We start from the raw sequence: 23,522 nt of genomic DNA, 5'->3' as shown, positions 1-23,522 counted from the left end.
TGTGACAGGGGATAGATACATGTATGAGAATGTACATGTATATGAGAAGTGGTTGCTAATGGGAGGTTAAAACCAAAAAGAACAGTGCAAACTGTCATATGATCTCTAAAAGTGGTTGCAGTACCTTACAAGAGGCGGTCGCTTACGAGAGGTTCTAACCATAGTGATTTGACTGGCAAAATTCTGGTATTTTGGAAAAGTAGTCGCTCAAGAGAGGTGGTTGTAAGGGGAGGTTTGACTGCACTTGAAAAAAAAACTTACATGATCAACAACATGGATGTTGCTTCCTTCCTTCAGTAGCAGTTTAACAATGTCAGCCTTTCCATGCTTCACTGCTAAGTGAAGTGCTGTTAATGTTTCCTACAAGATAACAATAAATTGTATGCCAGTCGTGTATCCCAAAAGCTAACTTGTTTCCCAAATATTGAAGCAACTGGTCAGAACTGTCTTCAACTTTTTAAAGAACCCTCCCCCTCCCAAAAAATATTCTAATCAAGTTATCACTGATGATATCTTAGTATTTTTAATCATTAATTTTTGTTCTTCTTCCATAAATTTAGTACCTATGGACTCTATTAATAAAGGAGCTAGCAAAAAAAGATCTGTAGATCTGTTACAATCATTTTCACAGTCATTACCACAGTGACTCAGTTACTGACACAGAGATGCCAACTCCTAAAGATTTTTAATTGGAGATTTTTCTTTTCTGCCAACCCCTCCCCAGAGAAATGTCCCAAATTGACTCACCCCACAAGAATGGCTCCCAGATGAAACAGCACCCCTTCCCCCCCCACCAAGAAAAATTTACCCTTTCCTTCTCTTCCATAAAATCAACCCGTAGAGGTCTACATGCAAATGTTTTGGTTTCTGTAAACATCTGTAAAAATTATTATAATAGTAGGTAATTACAGTGTTACATTGTAAGCTGCTTATGTAGTACCATAAGTACCATAAGCAGTACAAGTACCAAATTGTAAGTAGCTAGTTCAACTATCTTATTGTCAGTTGTGTAAGTACTTTTACCATAACGCTTGTGATGTATAGAGTAATATTTTGTTATTTGACAAGTGTTTTTTCTGTTAAAACAATAAATCTGCTCTTAAAAAAAGTCCCGTCTTTAGAAATGATCAAACATTTTCGTCCAACATCAGAAGAACAGGTTTTACTGTTTAGCTGCCTCTTTCAATGTTGCAGTTGAATAGGTTAATTTCATGTTTTATCCCAATCAAACATCTTCATCCAACATTTTGCATTACAGCCAAATGTTTGATTGTGTTGGCGATAATTTGCTTGCACAAGCAGGGAAAAAGCAACCAATCAGAAACAGGATTTGTGTGACACCACACATTTTAATAATTAGCAGTTATAGACACAAAACCCTTATGCGAGCTCGCTTTGTCTGTAATACTTGGTAAAATGTTGCTTGTCCTAAATTAGCCACCAACTTTTTTGTGTAACAAAATGTTTGAGTTTAACCAGGGCTTGACAGAGTGCTTGAAAACCCTCAATTTTAGACCAAAATCTTAGTTCATTGTAGGAAAAAGATCAAAAGTGGCTATTTATTCAAGGAAGGAGATCTGGTGATCTGTACAAGAGACCAGGAGATTATTTCCTCTTCTACGAAATTCCATGTACAGGAGAGTTGGTTCATCTGCTGTCACTGGCAGTGTGTCACTATAACCACTGTTATTGCAGCAGCTAAAATATCATCATCTGTCATTGTCCAGGGTCCGAAATGGCGCTTTCCTGGTCGCCAATGCGACTAAATGTTTTACACTGGTGACCAGAATTTCAAAACTGGTCGCCAGCGGGCGATGAACTATTTCATGCCACGATCATTATACAAACAATAACTTTGATTTTCAGCCAAATCGATTAAAATAAAATTCAAAGCCGCCCGCCAATTGGCCACTTACTTTTTACCTTTCCGCTGATTTTGAAGTATAAAACCGATTTTCCTGTTGTTATAAATCTACCACAGCGTTTCACAGCTACGATCAGCGTGTTTGTATTTAATCTTATTCGTTAGCAGAAAAATCGCCATTGACACTTTTTGGCGACCACATTTTTCCATATGCGATCTGGCAACTGAATTTATTTTTTAGTCGCCAGATGGCGCCTGCCTAAAAAAGTAAATTCCGGATCCTGTTGTCACTGTCGATGTCATTTCCATCATTTGCCAAGTGCTGTCATTGCCAAATTTGCCATTGTTATTGTCAAAATTAATATATCACTACCATTGCCAATGTTTTTGTCATTGTCAATTTAACAAATCGGCGGCAGTTTTCTATAGTCTATACTCTTATAGATCATAAAATGATGTCAAAAAATGTTCAAAACTCAAGTGGAACCACGAGCCACAGGCGAGTGAGTGTCACTGCCAAGTTTTGGGCATTTTATGGCGTCAGTCTATGGTATATAAGCTTAAAGGGGAAGTATCACGGGTAGCCTGCGTGGCATGCCCTAGAAAGGGGAAGGGAGAGGGGAAAATCACGCAGGCTAGTAAAGGGGTGTCTTTCTTTTTCCTCTAGTTTTGCAATTAGTCAAGAATAAAATGCTTGCCAAAACTTGCCTTTTTGGGCTAACAAAGAATGGCTTTTTCCAGTTGTATAAAAGCTAATTAAATGACAATATTTCCCTATTAATTGCTCAGATTGCTGTTTTATTTTTCCATTTTAGTTTTGGATTGTGTGGATTTCAATAAAATTTTTACCGAAAGCTTCATTGTTGTTGACAACACAATAATTATTAGTTATGACCCAATAAGACTAGGGAAATTTTTCTTATATAAACTTACAAACATTTCTCTTTGTGCCCATGTACATGAAAAAGCTCATTAAACAAACATTAATAATTTTAACATTGCGATTATTAATAGCTAACCTGTGAATTTCGTATTTTTCTCGTTAAGAAAGAATGTGGTCTTCCACTGCCATTATTGCGACTTTCTGGTGCCAAAAGTATGCTTCTTACTTTATTTTCATCCCCTTCTTGTACTGCTTTCACAAAGTCCTTCCAAAGCCTATCTTCCCCGGCGCCCTCAGAGTTACCCATACCACGAATCATGTTCGCTATGTATAAATGATGGCGATAGATATAAAAGTCGAGACGCGATGTGTTTGCAATCGAACGTCACTTCTCAGATATGTGCACACTTTGTCCTCATTATAAATAACCATCCAATTTGATCCAAAGTGTGGATTTTCAAGGCTTAAGTGCAAACTTTTAACAGCTGATGAAACAGTTTTCACCAGAAAAATCTCAAATGACTGTAACGCGAAATAAACATTGCGGTAGCCGCCATGTTTATGAAAGGGAGAGACTGGGACGCACAAGTAGTGTAACCCTAAAAGTGTAATCAAATCTAATCAAAGTGTAATCAATATTTTTTGTAACCAGCTCCTCGTACACGGACAAAAAAGTACTTAATAATAGTTAGAATTTCAGTTTCCCTTGTCGAATATTTCATGCTATTAGACCCAAAACAGTGTCATTCTTTTTAGGAGCACCAATGAAAGGGTTTGTGATTGCATTCAATTGTTTCTCGGTAAAGCAGGTAAGACCCCCTCTTTTGTCCATGCATGTAATAAAGTTCCAGTCGGCGCGGCATGCATGTGATTTGCGTGTCATATGATCATGACTCAGCTTTGGGAACAAGTGATAAAATTAATTTTTCGCTTTCATTATTCCAAAAATTCTGTTTCTATTGCATAGATCTGTTATTAAAAATGGGCTTAAGAAGTAGTCTCAAGGACGTTCTCAAGGGGCATGCAATCAAGGAAAAAATATTTTTCTTCGTTCGATGTCTCGAAATTTCCCTTTGAACTTTGGTAACGCAGAAAAATGAATACTCCTTTTTTTCATAGGGACAAAAATGACGGCAATTTGATTTTTCAAAAACATAAGTTAAGCGGAGAATGACCCGTTGTATACGTACGACATCTTTTACAGTTCACTGGCTTTACACATAAATCAATTGGACCATCTTTAATATTGAAAAGTCGCGCACAAGAATTGATTATTTTTAAAGCTCTCTTTCCAAAGGAAAAAATAATTATTCCTATCCGGACCAAAAACGTGTGACTTAAGGCTAGAAAATAATCAACTCGAACACGAATTTCTGCAGTCTATGGCTCAATTTGTGAAAACTAAATTCAATTCCCACAATTTATATTTCCTAGTTCAGATTTTCAACACGATACACCAACACAAACACTAGACGCACAGCTTCTGAGTCAGTTCAGTATAGTAGTTTTCAGTGCACACTGCCTCAAATCAAATTTTGTCGTGTTACACAATTATCCGACACGTATCGTGCGTTAGAAAGTGAAAAATTGTGTTAATGGTAGACTATAAGCAGTCCCTTATTTTTTCTTAGGAATAGAAATATAATGGGTACATTAATTTAGATGTTCCCCCATATGTTCAATTTTATTCAGATCCTGAGGGGCACTCTTTAAGGAGAAGGGATGATCTTATTCTTATACTCAAGAAGAACTATGCAAGGACTGATGCTTTTAAGTCAGTTTAGCTTTTTTAATAGGATTGTTGACAATGGAATGTGTTACCACTTTCTGTACGGCAAGCTTCAAGTATCTCTAGCTTTAAAAGGAGAGTAAGGGATTTCCTATCTTCTAGAATTACTGATGTAATTGATTATTCCATTTTTTATATATTTATATTGTAATAATATTTACTTAGTTAATTTTTTATCTTTAAATTACAACGGTTCTTGGGAGGGTTTCTTTAGGTGGTCTGCCTTGTGGGGTCTCCGACTCTTTTGTAGGCTATCCTTATGGCTCTGTTTATCTTCTTTCTCCCTCTTTCGCTCTTTCTTCCTCTCACTCTAATCTCTTTATCTCTCTCTCTCTGCTTTTTTTCTCTTTTTTTCTTACTTAACTTATATATCTTATATTATGTTACCAGTCCTATTTAAGTCACTGTACGAACTTCTTTTTTGCCATTAAATTGTAATAAAGAATAGCCGGAAACACGAGCGAGCGCGATAACTCAGAATTTTCGCGCTAACTAGCGAGGCTGCTCGTAATCTCTTTTCATGAGTACGCCTGATTCAGGTCGAAGAGAACTCGAGAGTGTAATGCGCAACAACGAGCGAAAATGAAAAAGTACGTCACAAAACAAAAGAAATGGAAGATATGTGAGCAAGATACTCTAGAGAGAGTCTAGAGAGTGATGCAGAAAGAACGCGTATAACAAATGGCTCCCGAGTCGCCTGTGCATGCGTTTTGATTGGTTTACATCGCTTGTAGACAGTTAATGTAGTGAAAGGTCAATAGAGATGAATTTCTCTTGAGATGGAAATTTTTCATCCTCGGTGAGTGTTTTGAAATGGTGGGAAGAACACATATTGAATACACCAAATCATTTAGTTGAGCGTCTTCTTCTCCCCCCCTACCCCCCCCCCCCCCCACAACCCATCCTTTTTAACTTGTGATTATAATTGCCTAATCCTGGGCTAGCGATGGTACTGTGACACATTGGTGTGGCCACAAATCGTCTTTATTCTATAATATACTAAGCCGTTTATACAAATCGGATTAAATCACCGGAAAAAATCGATCATTTGACTAAGCAAAGACGTCAACGCCACGTCACGATGACACAGTGACTCCGGGCCGCCTGGCTGTTAATGCTAATTTTGCGAACTGGCCAGACCCAGTGAGGCCCGAAAAATAAAATTTTTGACGATAAAAAAATGTACGACGGCTGCACAATTCTTAAAATGCAGGTTGCACGAGTTTTATGTTATCAGGAGCCATATAAAAGGCTCTCAGTCACTGAACGAGTGCGCAGACTTATCCGCAAGCAGAGTGAGGGAAATCCAGTTACGTCATGATTTTTAGACAATGCCCCCATTAAATATAGCGGAAAAAAAAGGGATTTGTCAGATTTGTGTGAGCACATTCTTAAGATAAAAATATAAATTTCTTTCAATGCTGTTACCGTTTTTTGCTGTTTATTATACATGAGACCAGTCTGACTGCAGATCGGTCTCTATGCTGAAAGCGGCTACTTGTATTTCCCCGAGTTGCCTTGTCTCTCTCGGCTTTTTGAATTCTCTTGTCTTCGTCTTACTACTGAGGGAGAGGGCGTGGTACCTACTATACTGCGTTCAATATTATAAGACATAATCAAGGAAATCACAGAAGTATACTTATTGAGGTAGTTATTATTATTATTATTATTATTATTATTATTATTATTACTATTATTATTATTATTATTATTGAAGATTTCATTTTTCTTTTCATGAATTATTATTATTATTATTATTATTATTATTATTCCTCGCGAAGCGAGGGCCGAAGGCCCGAGCGTAGCGAGGTTAATAAATTTGTCGGGCCGAGCCGGCCCGAGCGGAGCTAAGCCGCGCGAATTCGAGCGAAAAATATATTTATATATATATATATATGTGTGTATATATGTTTATATCTTTGAAGGTGTCCGGACAATGACGTCAGACTGTCTGGCGTCGTCTGCAGGAAAATTTGCATACATCGAAAAAAATATGCGTGCATGATCAATTTCAACTGCAATGTTCATCAATATTCACTGGATACAGAACTATCTATCCAGAATTTTTTCCCTTTCTTTTAGAAATCTTTTTTGTGAAAGAGTGCATTAAAGAAATTACACGTTTTGTGGCCTCGGTAAATAATTTTCCGTGGGAAATAAATTCATCGAACACGACAGCGCTGCACGCCCGTTGTACATTACGTCGCGTCAGAAATAGATTTTCAACCGCAAACTAGCCCGTGGAACTATGAAACACCATGCTCACCAAAAAAAATCTTATGCGCCTTTTAATCTCCTCGTTTGATGCTAAAAATACGAGTAAAGAGGGCTTTCCACCCAGCTCCAGCTTCGCGAGGTTTTGCGAGTCACGTATTTCTAGTTATTAATATTATTATTATTATTGTTATTATTATTATTGTTTTTTTATGAGGTAGTTAATTCTTGCATATGTATTTAGTAACCACGTTTTATAACATTTCCGATCGCATGTAGTCTGTCTGATTTGAGTTTTTCAGACCGTTTACAATAGAATCGATAGGTCTCATATGTAATCGCGGGGTCTAATCATTTATTGATAACTGAATTGAAGAACTGTTAGCGAGTTTTCATTACTTTCCTGTGGTCAGTTGTTGTAACAACAAAGCCCAAGAGATGACTTCAACGAACAGACAGCGCGTTGCACTGTTGGAGTACCAAGCTAGTCTGAAAGCCAATCCCGATTAGTACGGCAGTCTCTCTGTGGGATCTAGAAAGCCGAGGAAACGAAACTTTGTATCAGTTGAATTATTGTGGAATCTCGAATACGACCGAACAACCAGCTTGGATTCCTGTGTCATAAAGAACAACTACTGGTTGACTAAAATAAGCAGTTTAAACTGTATCTTTATTTATCATTTGTGATGCGTTGTCTTTTTCGACAAATTTGGTCATTTGTTTCAACAAATTTGTTTCAAATTTCTACGTGGAAACGTGCTTTCCACAATCTGAGGCCATATTCATCTGATTGCAGATAAGACCACTTCCGGTGTGAGATCAAGTCGAGAGAAGCCTCTGCTCACGGGCGCATACTTCTGGTCCTTGAACTTGAACTTCACTGTTTAGTTTTCACATTCATAGACAAAAGCAGTCGACATGTGCATGTCAATATAAGGCAAAACAACAACAACACCAACCAACCAAAAGCAATGAATAAGACAGCCTGACCGTGAGCCAGGGATCGGATGTGGGCCAGAACTACGCATTCGCCATTCAGCTACTCAGTCATCGCGCATCTTCTCTCCGGCCAAAAATCTACGGCATATTTACACGGGAACAGCAATAGTGAGAAAACTCACCATCCATTGTTTTGCCCCAGACACAGGCTCGCTTGCCCAGGGCTAGATGTCATACTCCGTGCTGCATCGATTACAGCTGTAAAAATCTTCGATTACTGCTTACTCTGGCTTTGTCAACTGGATTAGGTTTGCGTCAGAGGTTGCCCTCTTCGCTTCGGACGCAAAGACAGTTACTCCCAGGTGGGTCGGATCGTGCTTTACTAAGGTACAATTCAGCCGGCAGGAAATTATTTTCCATTTATCTTGACCCAGTGTGGACCGAATTTTATTTATTCGAATACGTGGAAAGGGTTATCTCATGAAGGTAGGAAAATATAGACGGTGCGGTACTGAAGGGGGCATTCTTAATATTGTCTACGTTTTGTTGCCTAGCAACTGGCTAGCCGGAAAACCATTGAGATCGCTTCGCTGCACTAGTGATCATTAATTCGCAATCGGGCTGAAGACATTTTTGTCTTTAGGGCATGCTACTTCCCAATTTGTTTGATTTGACTTTGGCCTTTGAAAGAGAGGGGAAAAAATCTAAATCCAGGACCTACTTAGACTGGTCTTCCATTCGGCTAAACGGCGTCTACGCTATCAGTTAATCGGTAAGACATCTACCCACTTTTTCCGTTTCATTCTCTGTAGTTTCTAGTTTTTCGTTTTTTTTTTTTGTTTTTTTTTTTACAAAAGAGATAAATAGAATTCATAGTACTTCTAGAAATCAGGTCAACCATCCCCCCTCCCCCCACCCCCATTCCGAACAATTTCTTGGGTGTTCCAGAAGATTTTTCAAAACCGCACCCATTAATGAACTAACCTTAAAAATAATCGCGCCATATATATACGTTAAATATTCCTTCCAGTTCTTCGTAGAAGAAAGGTGTCTTTAAGTGTTTTTCCGTTGTGGTGTCATTTGCGGAAACTACCTAAATAAATGTCGTATTAAGCTCGAATTAACCCCTTTTTTCCCGGGTCGGTTTCCAAGCGTACGTGTCTTTTATTTGGAAAGATGATGATATTTCATTTAATTCTCGTTGCTTTGTAAGTTGTAAATTATTACTTTGGAAACTAGACAATATACGTGGCTGGGTTTCTGATTTATACTTTTGCTGTTCTGCAATTGTTTGATTTACTTACAAACTGGTGGAAATTACGTCGTCAAAGTTAGAAGTCAAGTGATTCACGACCTTCTTAGATTTTTATCCAATCAGGAAAGGTCTTGTATAGTGTATATGTAAAGATGGCTGCGGTTTGCTGTCATATAATTGACCAATCAGAGACCCAGTGAGAATGCGTCACAAACTCGAAGGTAGATGCGGTGATGGCTTTCCGGGCTTTTGTGAAGTGATAAAGACGTACGATATGATCTGGATTTAATTTCGTCCTCAAGACACGTTCTGGGACAAGCCTAGCTCCCGAAACTTTCTATTTTATGTGTAATTTATCACGGCATGTCGCGGAACCATAAACTCCACTCAAATGGACTACACTTGGGTACGTGACCAGCTTGGAAAGTGAATTGGCGCGATAAAACGCCGGATTGGATTTATATTTTACGCCCTACACAAACTGAGGACCACTGTTTACGCTTGACAGCGCTTTCTTGATAATTTGTATCTTGATATCGAGTCTGTTGTATTGAGTGCTTAAAACAATGACCAAACAACATTCGGAGTTAATGGAGCAGAGATGGTCCTGACGCTACACCAGCTTTTGTCTGTTTGCTAGAAGAGCTTAGATTTCAACATTGTGGCTGTATCTGAGGATTGCACTGGATTCTGTAGCGTTTCCTTAAAGCCCTGAGCAACTTTTGTTTGCTGAACAAGTGAATTCAAACCTTGGTGTAGAGTTTAAAATTGCTTTGCCGCAATCCCTCAAGCTGAAATCCACAGATCGCGAGAACAAAAGGTAAACGACGGATCTTCTGTGTTGGAGTGTTCTGTGGCATAAGTTTAAATGACCGTAATCGATGCACTCATTTATTGAGATTTATTTTCCTCGGCTCTGCTAAGCATACCGAGATCTGTAAGTAGCTGCCAAGGACCGATTTGGATTTTACACGGATTAATTTTTGAGGTGTCGGGCCGTTCGATTTCATTCGATATCTTGATCGATTTGTTGATGAATTTTTCTAGAATTTTCACAGTGTTATTACAACAATCTGCAAACGTAATTCGTCGTGATCCCTCGCTCAGCTGACAATGTTTTGTCTTGAAAATCCTCCACAAGATTGAACTGCCTATTGTCGGAACAACATGAGAAAAATACGAACGTTTTCTTGTTTCTAGTTACCGGCATGCTGTGAAATTTTAATCGCTTCAAATTATTACAAATGTTCAGCTGATGTTTTCGAAAGAGATAAGCAATTTAGCCATCGCATTGGAATTCTTTCCATTGCTCAAATAATTTGTAACTTAAAGAAAAATATATTATTTAAGAACTTAATGGGAAGGTTGAAATTATAACATGCGAGATTTTATTGAAGGTCAAAAAGGAACCGGTGAAGAAATGTGTAAGTTAATTTACTTGTGCGTTGAAAAAACATCGATCTACTTTACTGAGTATTTCTTTGACGCACTGAAGGAATTATAATTGTTTGCAGTATTACTTACAACCCAAACGACATGTAGCTTTATATAGTTTTCATTTGTAAAGAGCTCTGTCGTGTTTTAAAGGGTTTGTGCTATGCACACACATCGCTAACAATCGGCAAACCTTTCAAAACAACAACTTTTCTTTGTTCGGCCGGATTCTGCTGCATTCAAAGGTGTGTTGATCTTATTTTGACATACAGCTGGGGGTCGCAAGCAAATTATCATTTTGCAAAGGTGCCTTTGGCTGCTGTGTTAACCGATTTATTTTGCATCTCGATGGAAATATTTCGTGTGGTTACCTAGCTTAAAAAATACTAACAGTCCAATTGTTTTCCAGTTATCACGGACGATATTTCCGATTTTTTATTGCAATCTTTAATCGCGTGGACATTGTTTATGTATGTTAATTTTTTTTATTTGACCCATATATATTTATGCATGTCGTGAATGTCAGCATAGTGGGAGAGTCTTCATTTTTGATCTTGAAATTATCGCATTTCATGCCCGGTCGACACTCGCTTTGGAAGTTTTGATCTGAAAACATGTGTTTATACGATTGTAATCAATAACATTTCTGACTCGATCGATCGAGTTGAATCTTTGTATAGCCATGCAGAAATTAATCAATGTTTAATGAAGCGACAAAGAAGTATGTAAATTCTTTCATTTACTGAGATGTTGTCAGCGTCTTGTTTGCCACTCAGCCAATGATTAGAATATTGGTTCGGACGTTCGGCGAAAAGAACAAATGATCTATTTGGGTGGTTAATTTGAGAAGCATGAAATGGATCCCTCTGTATTGGAATGAACCCCATAGAAACACATATAAATAATTTGACTGTCAAAATTTTAACACCATTGCTTTCAACCTAGGTGGTAATGCCCAATTCTTTTTTTGTCAGTTTTACAGTGCAATAGAAAATTTCTATAACGATGTGTTTTATGGTGCATGGTTATTAAGTTTCTGCACCAACTTTGTCACAAGTCATCACATGGGTTTGTAATGGATTGGATCATTTCAATTTGCATAATTTATAAGGAACAAAGACCAGATGGCGTTAAAAAGTGATATTGATCGCTTTTGAAGAAGTGAATAAATTGAATCGAGCTTTTTCACCTCCGTTGTTCCCTCTGTCAAATATTAACAAAACCAAATTGGTGGTTGTATTCTATTTTGCCCGAATGTGAACAATAAGAGTCAGTGTTAACCAAGCCCCCAAAATCTTTTTGTTTTTCTTGTTATTCACAAGATCGCTTTCATGTACGTGTGTGACAGAATGCATTGTTTTTAATGATACTGGCTCAGATTTTTTCGTACCGAACGACAGAATTAGAAGTGTGTAGCCGACCGAACACTTGACACATTGAATGTAAAAGTTACAGGTGTCTGTTGTTTACCGTCAATCTGTTTCAGGATTCTAAAGATTTTAATCATGAAGACCTCGTCTCTAAACATATCACTAAGCCAGGTTGTTCTGTTATGCCTTTTATGTTGTAACATTTAAATGCAATCAACAGCTTTTGAATGTTTAAGTGACATGACTTTGTATTTACTTTTACTAATGGAGTGTTGTTCTTTTCTTTGATTTGAAGGATTATCTAAACAAGCCTCTGCATAAAAGAAAGTTTACATCAAGTGTGTTGATTTCAATTGGAGGGTCATTAGGCCAGCTAAACAGTCATGCTTCATCAAGGAATTTTGACAGTGACTCCGTGATTAACTGTGGAACAAAAAAAGGAGCTTCCAAAATGTCATACAGATACAAGGACTCGCAGACTCAACCTTCTTCCTTGCCAAGAAGGTACTTTTCTCTGCCAAAGAATTATTCATCTCAAAATTCTACAAGTGGTAAAGATACTTCGCTGTCTTCAAGGTATAGAACAACTTCATCATCCTCAGCAGCTGCATCCAGTACACCTTCGACACAATCTTCGAGACATGGAAGTTTAAGAACCTATGGTACTTCTACCAGTTCATTATTAACAGATGATCACAAAAGACCGTCATCTCGCAGATCAGGAATTACCACACATTCGAGCGCTTCTAGAACAGCTGGTTATAGTAGTGTTCCACGGAAAAACTCTTATCCATTGTCACAGCCATTGAATGTACGAGATTTAACACCTTCATATACGGCCAGGCATGTCTCGAGTATTTCTCGCAGAGGTTCTGGTAGTTCGTCTGTAGGTATGAGTCACAATTCAAGTTGGGCACCGGGAGATATACCTGTAAGGCAGCGATCAAGTATTTCGTTACGAGAAACAGAGCCAGTTTGGGGGCCAGATGGCCCCCCTACTAGGCAATATTCCAGCAGTTCTTTGCGTGATTCACCTTTCACCTTACCGAGTAGAAGAACTTATTCTTCAACACAGGGATCTAGCGACACTGAAACTCAGATAACTTCTCATAGGAAAACAAGTCCAATAGAAATAAAACCAGTGCAAATTTCGAGGGCTATCTCACCCCCGACCACGGTAAATTATGAAAGATATACTGAAAGTGAAAAGGACAATACACCTTCTCGTAGAAAGACAAGCCCAGTTGAAACAATGTCATCAAAGTCTATTTCACCAGCAACAACAGTGTGTTATGATAATTATAATAATGAAAGTGAAACAGACAAAATGCCTTCTCGTAGGGAAACAAGTCCAGCTGAAACATTGTTGGCAAGATCCGTTTCGCCTCCAACTGTAGAGTATCAAGGAAGTCAGACAAGGGAAGAAAAACCTCCATCTCCAAAGTCACCCATTGTGCAGTATTCTGGTAGTGTTCCGCGAAAAGAATCGCCAAGCTCAAGAAGTGAAGCCAGCACGTCAAGCGGTTCGCGACGAGAAAGCAGTGGCAGTGAAGGTGGTTCAAGTGATAATGATGACGAGCTGCAGGTAGATGAGCAAGAGTCTTGTGCGGCAAGAGATATATCACTTTTGAGTAGGGAAATTGCTACCACCTATGAAGGATCACTCAGCAGGAGTGATTCTCGGAAAGGGCAGAATCTTTTGCAGAAACAGCGACCAGTTAGTGAGAAAGAGGAGAAACCTGCAAATGAAAAAGTGAATCTGGACAAAGAAGGATCAATTGAAAAGAAAAGACAAAAGGATGAGAAGATTTCTCGAGAGAAAAGTCCTGCGAAAGAGAAGGGTGGTTTATTTGTTAAAAGTCATAAAAGAAGTGCCAGTACTGGATCAGCCTCAACTAAAGATGAAACTAAAAAGTCTGGGAGAAAATTTTCGGGGGTTTTGTCTCGTAAAAAGCCCCAACACACTGATTCGGAAGGTGAAGAAGAGCGGTCTCAGCGCAAAGGTCTTTTTTCACATAAAGGATCGAAGGATTCTGTTAAAGATGCAAATGCAGCAACTAAAAAAGACTCCGTATCTCCACCTCCGAGAAGAAAGATATCTAGCCCTGGTAAATTTTTCTCATATTCAAGTGACTCAAAAACAACTCCTGAATTGCCAAAGAAGTTTTCCGTACCTGGCAAGTTTTTCACAAGCAAAGACTCTAAATCTGGCGGTGAATCAAGCGACTTAGAGTCGGAAAGTGGAAGGCCACAACCAAGCTCGAAAAGAAGGGTTTCATTGCCAGGCCTGTTAGGCTTTCCAAGAAGTTCCAGTGCAGAAAGGGCTCCCACTGTCTCCTCAAGTCCCGACCCTTCAGTCGATCCTTCCCTTCTTAAAAGACGAAGAAGCAATTTTAAGAAGGCACAGTCATTTGATGTACGGAGTGATCCTTCAAAGAATTCCATGTTGAGTAAACTGAAATTCTGGGATCATTCTAAAAAGGATAAATCACCTGATTCAAGGGCATCAACATCACCGGAGGGGGGTAGATCACGATCTTTGTCGCCCATAGAATCATCAGCCCGTAAGAATTCTGAAAATTCCACGGAGGAGGAATTAGAGGATAAAATGCCTCGGCCGTCCCGGAGAAGTAGAGAAAGAGCAGTAAAGGTAACATCTTCACAACAAGCAGATTTGTCTGCGGCTATCAAACCAGGTGTAACAAGTGTATCTGACGAAAAGGAATTGACAGTATCCGAGAAGGTGACTCATTCTGCTAAAGGAGATGACTTGAAAACGAGTGGTAAGGAAGTTAAAGTGTTTTATGTCGGGCCGGTGGAGAGACCTTCACCAGCTGAGCAACGAGCAAGGAAACAAGAACAGTACAAAGTTAATGATGCAGAGAACAAGAGCACTGTTGTACCTGATGAGATGTCAAAAGAGGCAAAAACAGCTGAGGCAAGTGTTAATCAAGTCAAGGAAAATTCCAATGATGGCTCAACTAGGGATACCGTGTCAAAACTGAGAGAGCGAAGAAGAAGGCGGCGCGAAGAAAGGGAACGGTTTTTTGCTAGTATGGGACCAGCTGCCAAGGAGACTAACAAGGAAACAGTGCAGAAAGATCAAGTGCAGCTGGAGCCAACAAGTGTTAAAACAGATACAGTTGATGCCAACCAAGATGAGGTTGATGGAGGAAACACCAATATAAAAGGAGGGAAAGACAAGAGGGTAGAACCCCCTCCAAAACTGAGTTCTGTTGGAAAAAGGGCTACAGCCGATAACCTGTTACAAAAAGGAAGCAAGCTGAAAGGTGGAAAGCCCCGGTACCAAACAATAGCATCTTCAGTGCATGCAGATATAATTGCCGACTTGATTCGCGAGAAAGGATTTAAATCGACAACAAGTAATGAGGTAAAAATCCCTTCAGTTGCGGACCTTAGAGCAAAGTTTCTGATTTCTAAAGATGACGCCAAGGTTTCACCACAAAGGACTATCGTAAAACTTGATGAGCGACCAAACAGTGTTTCTGGGGAGGTGTTGTCCCCAACTGAGATGAAAAAGTTTGATGATATTACTTTTTCGTTAGCTAAGAAATCTTCCTCTGATGACATCAAGGTAAAGAAAGTTTCTGACAGTAGTGGTGATTCCCTGCCAAAGCTTGACACCCAGTGGAAAACTATTCCCAAGAAAAGTGAAACAAGCCCACCATCTTCTCCTCCAGTGAAAAGCTCTTCTAAGAAGGAGAGAAAAGTAAATAAAGTTTCAAAGGAAGAAAGCAAAGTAACAGAAGAACAAGATATAAGCTTGGAAAGTGGCACGTTAAAGAAGAGAAGGGGAAGCAAGACGAAGAAACGAAAGATGTCAATATTTGGAACTGACAAGGAGAAAGATAAGGACAAGGAACTTAAAACACCCGAGGAAGATGCAGATACGCCACAGCACGGCGCTGTCTCTGCGGCCATAAAGTCCATGTTCGCACGAAGATCCTCCTTAATGGACAAACACAAAACCCCAAGAAAGCAAAGACTAAAATCTGCACCAGATTCAACAGTGCGTAGTGAGGTTATAGTAACAACAACAGACAGAGAAAGGAAAAAATCTGCTCCGGAGGAGATTGCACGGAACTCACCACAAGTTGTCGAGGTGCATCCCGTGAAGGTTGAAAGAAAAGAGACGAAAGCAATGAAAGAAAAGAAAAGAGACGAAAGTGATGGAAAAGTTGAGAAAACAGAGGAAGGTAAAAATCTTAGCAAAGAGAAAGACATTGAACTACAGCCAATGTCAGAGATTGAAGACAAACCCAAGGAGAGGAAATCACTGAAGAAGCGTAAGTACATAATGTCATATATAATGTACATCTCAGTTAACTGAAATAATTAGAATACAGTATACATTAAGGGGCTGTTTACATGGAGGGAGGAGGTTCCCAGCACTAGTAAGATGCTAGAAGGCGAAACAACTTTTTGTTTAGTTTACATGCAGAAATGTCGGTTGGAAAGAAGGACGCCTGGCTGCTGCCATGTTTGTTATGTTTGTTCTTTTCTTTGTTCCCCGTACTAGAATCTTCTAGGAAGATCCTAGCGCTAGGTCCAAGTACAACTTTTTGCATGTAAACTGAATACAGAAAAAATATGGTGCCAGGATGATCCGCCCTCTAGGATCTTTCTAGTGTTTCGTCCAATCTGCAAACAGTGAAAAGTGGGTAAAAAAAATCAGTTTCAGCCAATCAACCAACTTCAAGGTGTTTGAGAATAGGATGAAACACTATCTCTCAAGCATTTGATGAACCTTTGCAAACCATTTAATATATAATTCAATCAAAGCAAAAGTTCACTAAAATTTTATGATTATCATAAATTATTACTAAGATCACATTTCTAAACTTCTTCACGGTAGCGATTTCCTTTGTTTTTTTGTGATGAATAATGTTAATGAGTTTGAAAAGTATTTCCCAAGCATTTAACGAAAGCTACAGAGCAGTACTTTCTTTTGCTACTGATGTTAAATTAGAATTATGATGTACGTGTACAAGGTGGTTCTTAGTTTTGAGAATGTGGTTGAAATCTGAAAAAGTGTGAACATTGTCAGACAAGTGAAAGCCATCAAGCAGTACTTTCTTGTGGTACTGGCAATATTTTGCTGCTTAAGTTGGACTTCCTTTTTGTTAAGACTTCATGTGGATGAATTCCTTTAAATGAGCAGTACATGTATACTGTAGTACTTTCTTATGGTATTGTCAATTAAGCTGCACAAGGTGGACTTCCTATTGATTTAATTTATAAGACTGTCTGTGAGTGTGTGATCATTCAAATGAAAGCTACAGTGTACTGAGCAGTACTTTCCTGTGGTGCTGTTTATTATGCAGTACAAGGTGATTCTAACTTTTGAGTCTGTGAATGAATCATTCAAATGAAAGCTTCACTGAGCAGCACTTTCCTTTGATACTGTTTATTATGCTGTACAAAGTGATTCGAGTCTGGATGAAATCCCTTAAGTGTGATCATTCAAATGAAAGGTATGCAACTGAGCAGAACTTTCTTGAGGTACTGTCAATTTTCCTTTGCAAGCTGTTTCCTATCATTCAAATGCAAGCCACTTGTATTATTTAATAAGCATTACTTTCCTGGGGACTGTCTAGTATGCTGTGGATGAAGTTCTCAAATTTGAAAATCCAAGTGGAATTTTTGTGTCTCTGTTGGATTTGTATATTTTTTGTCTGATTTTATTTTCATTTTGTTTAGCCTGTAGTATAACTTGTAAGCGATGTGAGCCAGTAAGTAAGTAAATGAAGAGACCTTGTGATTACACATGTAACCTTAAGGTGAAGAAATTTATTTGTAAGTTGATGTTCAAATAAACTTACCCAGTAAGTCTTTTAAATAACTTGTAATAGCTGGTGACATGTCCGCTCACACAGTTCTGCTCACAATGTTTATTTTTTCAGTTCATTGCACACAGATCAAGACCTTTATGTTTTGACAGGCCCTTCTTATTCTTTACATAATTGTTGATGTTTTTGCAACAGGAGCCAAGGATAGTTTGTTTAATGATGGGCAATTAGTGATAAAGGGTAAAACAAGCCCAAGTTGTGGTTTAAAGCTCTTTGGACCGCTTGATCTCATCCAGTAGGAATTGAAGGCAAACATTTTAGTACATGTGAAGATGGATGGATTGATTAGATCAGCAATGCAGACAGCAGTTTTCTTAAGGACTTTGGTCAACTTTAATTTCCTCTTTCAACGAAATCATGAGCCAGTGTTATGTTCATGGGTAGTGATGCTGTTTACAGTGCTAATGTTCTAGTAAGTTTATTGTTTGTTTTATTTCTGAAGTAAAGCAGTTTCCTGCAGCAGTTACGTACTATCTGGTGACGATATTCCTGTGAAATTGTCACAAGAGGAAATTTATCTATGCCTGGCTGTCATAAACAGCTGTTAACTAGTTAGCGTAAGTTGTCTATTTTGGCCTGTTTGTAGACCGGCTCGGTGCGATGCAGGTATGTGTAGTCCTTCAGTGATTTATTTTTTGTGGAATTGGCTCTACAAACGCAGGCTATTTAGTTATCCCCTCACTAGAAAAGTGCTATGAAAATCCTTCACTGTGGTGTAAAATATAACATTGATGCAATTACTTTAATATGTATTGGTTACAGTTCAGTTTTCAAAATAATACATTACTGCCTGTTAAATGTGAAACCTTAAACTACAGTACATGCATTTTGCTCATCAAATTCTATTTATTCATGGTCACATACATGTACATGAGATTTGTTACAAGATTTGTTTCTTTGTTTTTTCTACAGCCCATTCTTTTAGCTGTAGCCTTCTATGTTTGTAATTAGTGGTTCTACATGTAGCATGAACACATTTTCCTATGAGTAAAATATATTCATTTCATTAATTTTTAATAATTGTGTTCTCTTGATTTCATGTTGTAGTTGTTGCCTTGACAAAGAAATTCTTGAATCTCAAAAATTACACTTAGCAACCCCACGCGGTGAAATGTTAGGTACGGGCCCTGGGAGTGGAATATTGGACCCCGTACTATTTTCTTTTGTTTCCTGATCTACCAGGCTCTGTTAGGCTATAACCTTGATTTATGCAAAATCAAAACCATTCTACAAGTCATGAATTTATTATGAATCAAATGGTTTTCAGGAGCTTAATGTCTTCTTACTTTACGTCATCCTTCTGTAATTCAGAGGCACTTACAATAAATTTATAGCTATCAGTTTTTTCTAGAACGAAAAAAAAAAACGTAGGACGGTTTTACTATACAGACAACTCTTGCCTTACAGAGACCTTGCTATTACAGACACCCCACTAATATGGACAGCAGCTAAATCCCCGGCAAAAATGTATTACAGGCGTTTGACTGAGAAATAAATTCCCGCTATTACGGACAGTAACTTGCGGTCCTGAGGTTGACTGAACCCTGGTTATTAGTCTTCATACATGGAGGTTGTCGCCCATCAACATTAAATCTTTATTATAAATGGATCCATTTAAGACAAAGTGATTGATAAATGCAATAACCTAGAATGTTCCAAAATTACATTACAAACATTACATGTACAGTACATCCATGGCTGACTCAAGATTGGCTGTTGCTGATTTTGAAGGTGCCATCACTTTCAAAATTGTCATAGAATCACCTTTCTGATAGCAGATCAAAATGTTCATACACGGTCTGTAGTGTGTTCTGAATAGATTTCTTGTGTTAAGTAGTTAATAAAATAATATAGTGGATGAAGTCATGGGAGAAAGTAGCAAAATCCCTTGTACATGTAAGTACTTAATTAACACAAAAATCGTTTAACAGTTGTATGTTGAAACAGTGTTTAGTGTACAGTATGTCTGTTTTCTCTGTTCCCGTACCTTAAACTAACAAGGATCTTAAGTCTTTAGCTCCTAATGTAGGAAAGTACATGTATGATGATGGTGTAGTAAAATACACCACAGGAAATTGTTGGCCACTCCATAGAATAGTTCCACTCACATGTATACTAAGGGGTGTCATATCCTTGATTGAAATGTTCAAAAGACATGCATGAACAGTAAATTGTGCATAATTGTACTGCAGTAGAAAGTAAAGCTGAATACATTTTAGCTTCATTTGAATGGAATGATGAAACACTCTAGGAGGTCATCTTAATGCAGCTATAAAGTTAAAGTCACCTGATTCAGTATAAATGTGATATGAAAACATACTGCGCTGTGGAAACTGGTCACAGTGTGATATCATCCACAGACTCAAAAGTGAGAACCACCTTGTGCAGCATAATAAACATAAGTACCTCAGCAGCAGCTTTTATTTGTAACTAATAGTCACGCAGACGCAAAATGTAAGAACCAGCTTTTGCAATAATTTATAGTAAATAATACCATAGGAATGTACATGTACAGCTCAGTAGCTTTCATCTAAAATGATCACACTTTAGGATTTTATCCATAAACTCGAAAGTGAGAACCACTTTTGTGAGTATAGTAAACAGCATCAAAGGAAAGTACTGCTCAGCAGGTTCTACTTAAAGATTTCACCCACAGACACTAAACTTAGGACGACATTGTGAGTACAACATCACCATTTGATAGGGAAGTGCTGCTCATGCAGTAGCTTTCATTTGAATGATCACACTTTAGGATTTCATCTATGGACTCAAATGGTAGAAACACCTTGTACGGCATAGTAAACAGTACCACAGGAAAGTGCTGCTCAGTAGCTTTTATTTGAATGATCACACTTTAGGAGTTCATCCATAGACTCAAAAGTTAGAACCACCTTGTACAACTTTACTAAACAGCACCACAGGAAAGAAGTGCTCTGGGTAGCTTTCATTTGTCAGTGCCAGCCTTCGGAGCAGTGAACCATTTAACTTCCTTGGTCGGACAGGCGTCTCAGAGCTGGCCATTGGTCTATCCTAGTTACCCAAACTCCAATTTTAACATAGCTTTTAACCACAAACTTAAAAGTTAGAAGTACCTTCTAAAACATGATAAACCACACCACAGGTAAGTAATGCTCATTTACGTTTGAAGTTTTCCAGTTTTTTCAAGTTTCTTTATTTCCACATACTAATTTACAACATTAATTAATGCAAGGAACAGGGATTGGAAATAAAAAAAATGTGGAGGTGTGCACTCAAATGTTAAAACTACAGTACTCATGGTGTGCAACTCAAAATTCTACATGTAGTTTAGGAAAGAAGGGGGTCAATAGGGATATTTACAAACATGTATTAAATCAAGTTTATTTGTTGAATTTTGTTGTCACATGCAGCTTCCAAGAACAAAAAGAGAACCTTTAAGTCTTCGCTGAAACCCTTCAGCATGATGAAGACAAAATCAGAATCCAACCTCCTCCAGCAATTTGATTTTGTAGCTGTGGATATTCCCCTTGATAACGAGCCAGTAGCAGAGAAGATATTAAATGAACCAGTTATTTCAAATGAACCGGTTATTTCAAATGAACCGGATGAGCTGATCAAACAGGAGGAGACGACAAATTCAAATCAGAAAGGGAGAAGGCCGAGTGTGTTTGAAGAAAGCTTGAAGGAATTTTACGGGAAGACTATCGCAAAAGAAAAAGGTGACTTGCCCTCTCCAGAAATCACTTTGGAAGATCTGGATGCTATTTCAGGACAGACAACGCAGTAAGTGTTACTATTTTAATAATGATTATTGTAACCATTTTAAAGCCCAAATATCAAATGAATATCGATTTCACTGTATCTTCTCATTGTTCTTCATCATATACTGTAGGTTTATTTATTTATTTATTTATTTATTTTTGGCACCTTACTAGTTGGGAGAATTTGCTTAAACATCAAGGCGTGTTTATTTTTGTGAATGATTCCTTTTTATTCTTGTGACTTCTAAGTTTGATCAAATAACTAGACCAAGTGTATTTATTTAGTTCTTGGTTTACAAGGAGAATTGGGTTAAGGGATTTACATGTAATATCCAAAGTAATTAGTTGGTTTTGGAGAATAAAAAATGAATTGATCAACATTAAATGTCTCCTATACAATTAATACTTACACTGTTTGCAAGGAATAACTTAATACTGCTGGTTTTTATTTTATTTTTTAATATTAATTTTATAATTATTTTAATACTGTCATACTTTGACATTGAAAATGAAGAGAACTGAGGTACATGTACAATGTATTCTGGCCTCTGGAATAATAAAAATATTGAAGGCTTATGCTGTTTCTTAGACAATTGAAATCTGTGGCTGGGGATAAAATGAGGATCAGACCCAAACGACATCACAAAACAACAGCAAACCCAGTGAAAAGCTTGCAACAGAGAAATGATGTCAGAACAGATACAGAGGTAAAAAGCTTACCAGTACTTAAGTTTTTAAGATGTCATTATTGTCATCTTGTGGCTTATAATTAAGGATATGATAGTCATCATCATCATCATCATCATTATTATCATCAGTATCAGCATTTGTCACCATTGTCAAAATCATTATCATCATCCAGGTACATTTTGGGACACAATGTTCGTGACATCACTGTTAGTAGTAGTACATGTACATGGGATGCACCTCAATAAAATAAACTATTATGAAAAATAATTTTAACGAATAATAATTATTATAAAAATAATTACTATGATGCCAGCAAATGAGCTGCACTGTAGCTCATTACGAGGCCCTTTAGGGAAGTCATCAAAGCTACTTAACTTGAACAGGAACCACAGAAGCACAAAATACAATGTTGGTGATATGGGGTCTCTGCTTACACCTGCCTTCCTCAACCTCAAAAGATGGTGTCTTTATCTAGAGCAAAGCTGAATATTGCTAGCTGAATATTCCCGTGTCAGCTCAAATTTTAAAGCTAATAAAATTTTGTCGATAATATTCATGAGATAGGTGGTGTGTTTGATAACCCCCCTACTCCAGACAAGGTACGTCCTCTTTGAAACTCAATCTCAAATTCAATCTCTTGGGGACCCAATAAAATTTTGCCATTGTCCACGCTCACATATTATGTGGAATATTACTGGTTATTGCTGATGTAATAATTAATTGTTGTGATTAACAGGTTGAGCGACCAAGGATTGAGAAAAAGCAAGTCACCAGTGAACATCCTGTCATCAAAAGAAAGAAAAAGAAATACAAGGATCCTGAAAACTTGTGTAAGTTGCTTGTTGTCTTACAATATTCCCACCAATTTCCATGAGGGGAAGGGGTATATTTTTGTTTAAACGATGTTTGAAAGAGGTAGTACACAAGGCCCGCAGGAAAAAAGTAAGTTCAAAGTGGTGTTAAACTTTGTCCAGACAGAGTTTAAAGCCCTTTAATCTCCAATGTCAACATCCATAAATGATTCTCCCCACTGTTTGTACATCTTTTTCTTATGTAATCCGGTGAGAGAAGTTACTCAAACATCAAGACACCAATTTTTGGCTTTGGTGATCATTTCCTTTACTCTCATAACCAATATGTTTGTTCAAGTACTTAGTGTTATTCAAGGAGAATTTAGATTCTGGTCTCTACAGTGTATTTGATCTAACAAGGTGTTAACCCTTCTACTCATAAGACCTACATGTACAACTTACATTTGCAATTGCACGGTACTGCTTAGTTTAATTTCAGCTTAATTTTAATTTGAGCTTAATTTCAGGGACTATAACAGACTTCATAGTAACTCAGTGTCAGTCAATACCGAGTCATAATTATTTTGTTATTTTTATTTTCAGTGCATTGTTTGTTTTTTTGTTTGCACACTTTATGCATGTCGTATGCAAAGTATGTTTTCACCTCTGAAATAGGATTTGAA

At 37.8% G+C, this 23,522-nt stretch overlaps 2 protein-coding genes across 7 annotated transcripts in view; one reads left to right on the top strand and one right to left on the bottom strand.

Moving 5' to 3' along the window:
• The window catches only part of LOC146480986 (uncharacterized), a 28,744-nt gene extending 20,734 nt beyond the window's left edge, over positions 1-8,010 (bottom strand). For both annotated transcript variants that reach the window (XM_085108667.1, XM_085108668.1), the window contains exons 1-3: positions 7,872-8,010; positions 2,884-3,071; positions 262-360 (exon numbers count right to left, since the gene is read on the bottom strand). In XM_085108667.1, the coding sequence (XP_084964793.1) occupies positions 262-360; positions 2,884-3,071; positions 7,872-7,878 (294 nt within the window). In that variant the 5' untranslated portion in view covers positions 7,879-8,010. The remainder of the gene's footprint in view (positions 1-261; positions 361-2,883; positions 3,072-7,871) is intronic.
• Positions 7,913-23,522, top strand: part of LOC146480985 (uncharacterized) — a 37,784-nt gene continuing 22,174 nt past the window's right edge. For 2 of the 5 annotated variants that reach the window (XM_085108659.1, XM_085108657.1), the window contains exons 1-5: positions 11,869-11,919; positions 12,044-16,055; positions 21,008-21,380; positions 21,948-22,065; positions 22,785-22,878. In XM_085108659.1, coding sequence (XP_084964785.1) covers positions 11,884-11,919; positions 12,044-16,055; positions 21,008-21,380; positions 21,948-22,065; positions 22,785-22,878 — 4,633 coding nt within the window. In that variant the 5' untranslated portion in view covers positions 11,869-11,883. Of the gene's footprint in view, positions 8,176-8,956; positions 9,765-11,868; positions 11,920-12,043; positions 16,056-21,007; positions 21,381-21,947; positions 22,066-22,784; positions 22,879-23,522 lie in introns of those variants that run through there. The other 3 variants (XM_085108661.1, XM_085108658.1, XM_085108660.1) reach the window with 3 other exon arrangements.

This window comes from Pavona decussata, unplaced genomic scaffold (assembly GCF_977016875.1).
Source record: "Pavona decussata unplaced genomic scaffold, jaPavDecu1.1 SCAFFOLD_51, whole genome shotgun sequence".
Classification (NCBI taxonomy): Eukaryota; Metazoa; Cnidaria; class Anthozoa; order Scleractinia; family Agariciidae; genus Pavona; species Pavona decussata.
The sequence above is the reverse complement of the archived record's forward strand: the minus strand, read 5'-3'. Positions and strand labels throughout refer to the sequence as shown.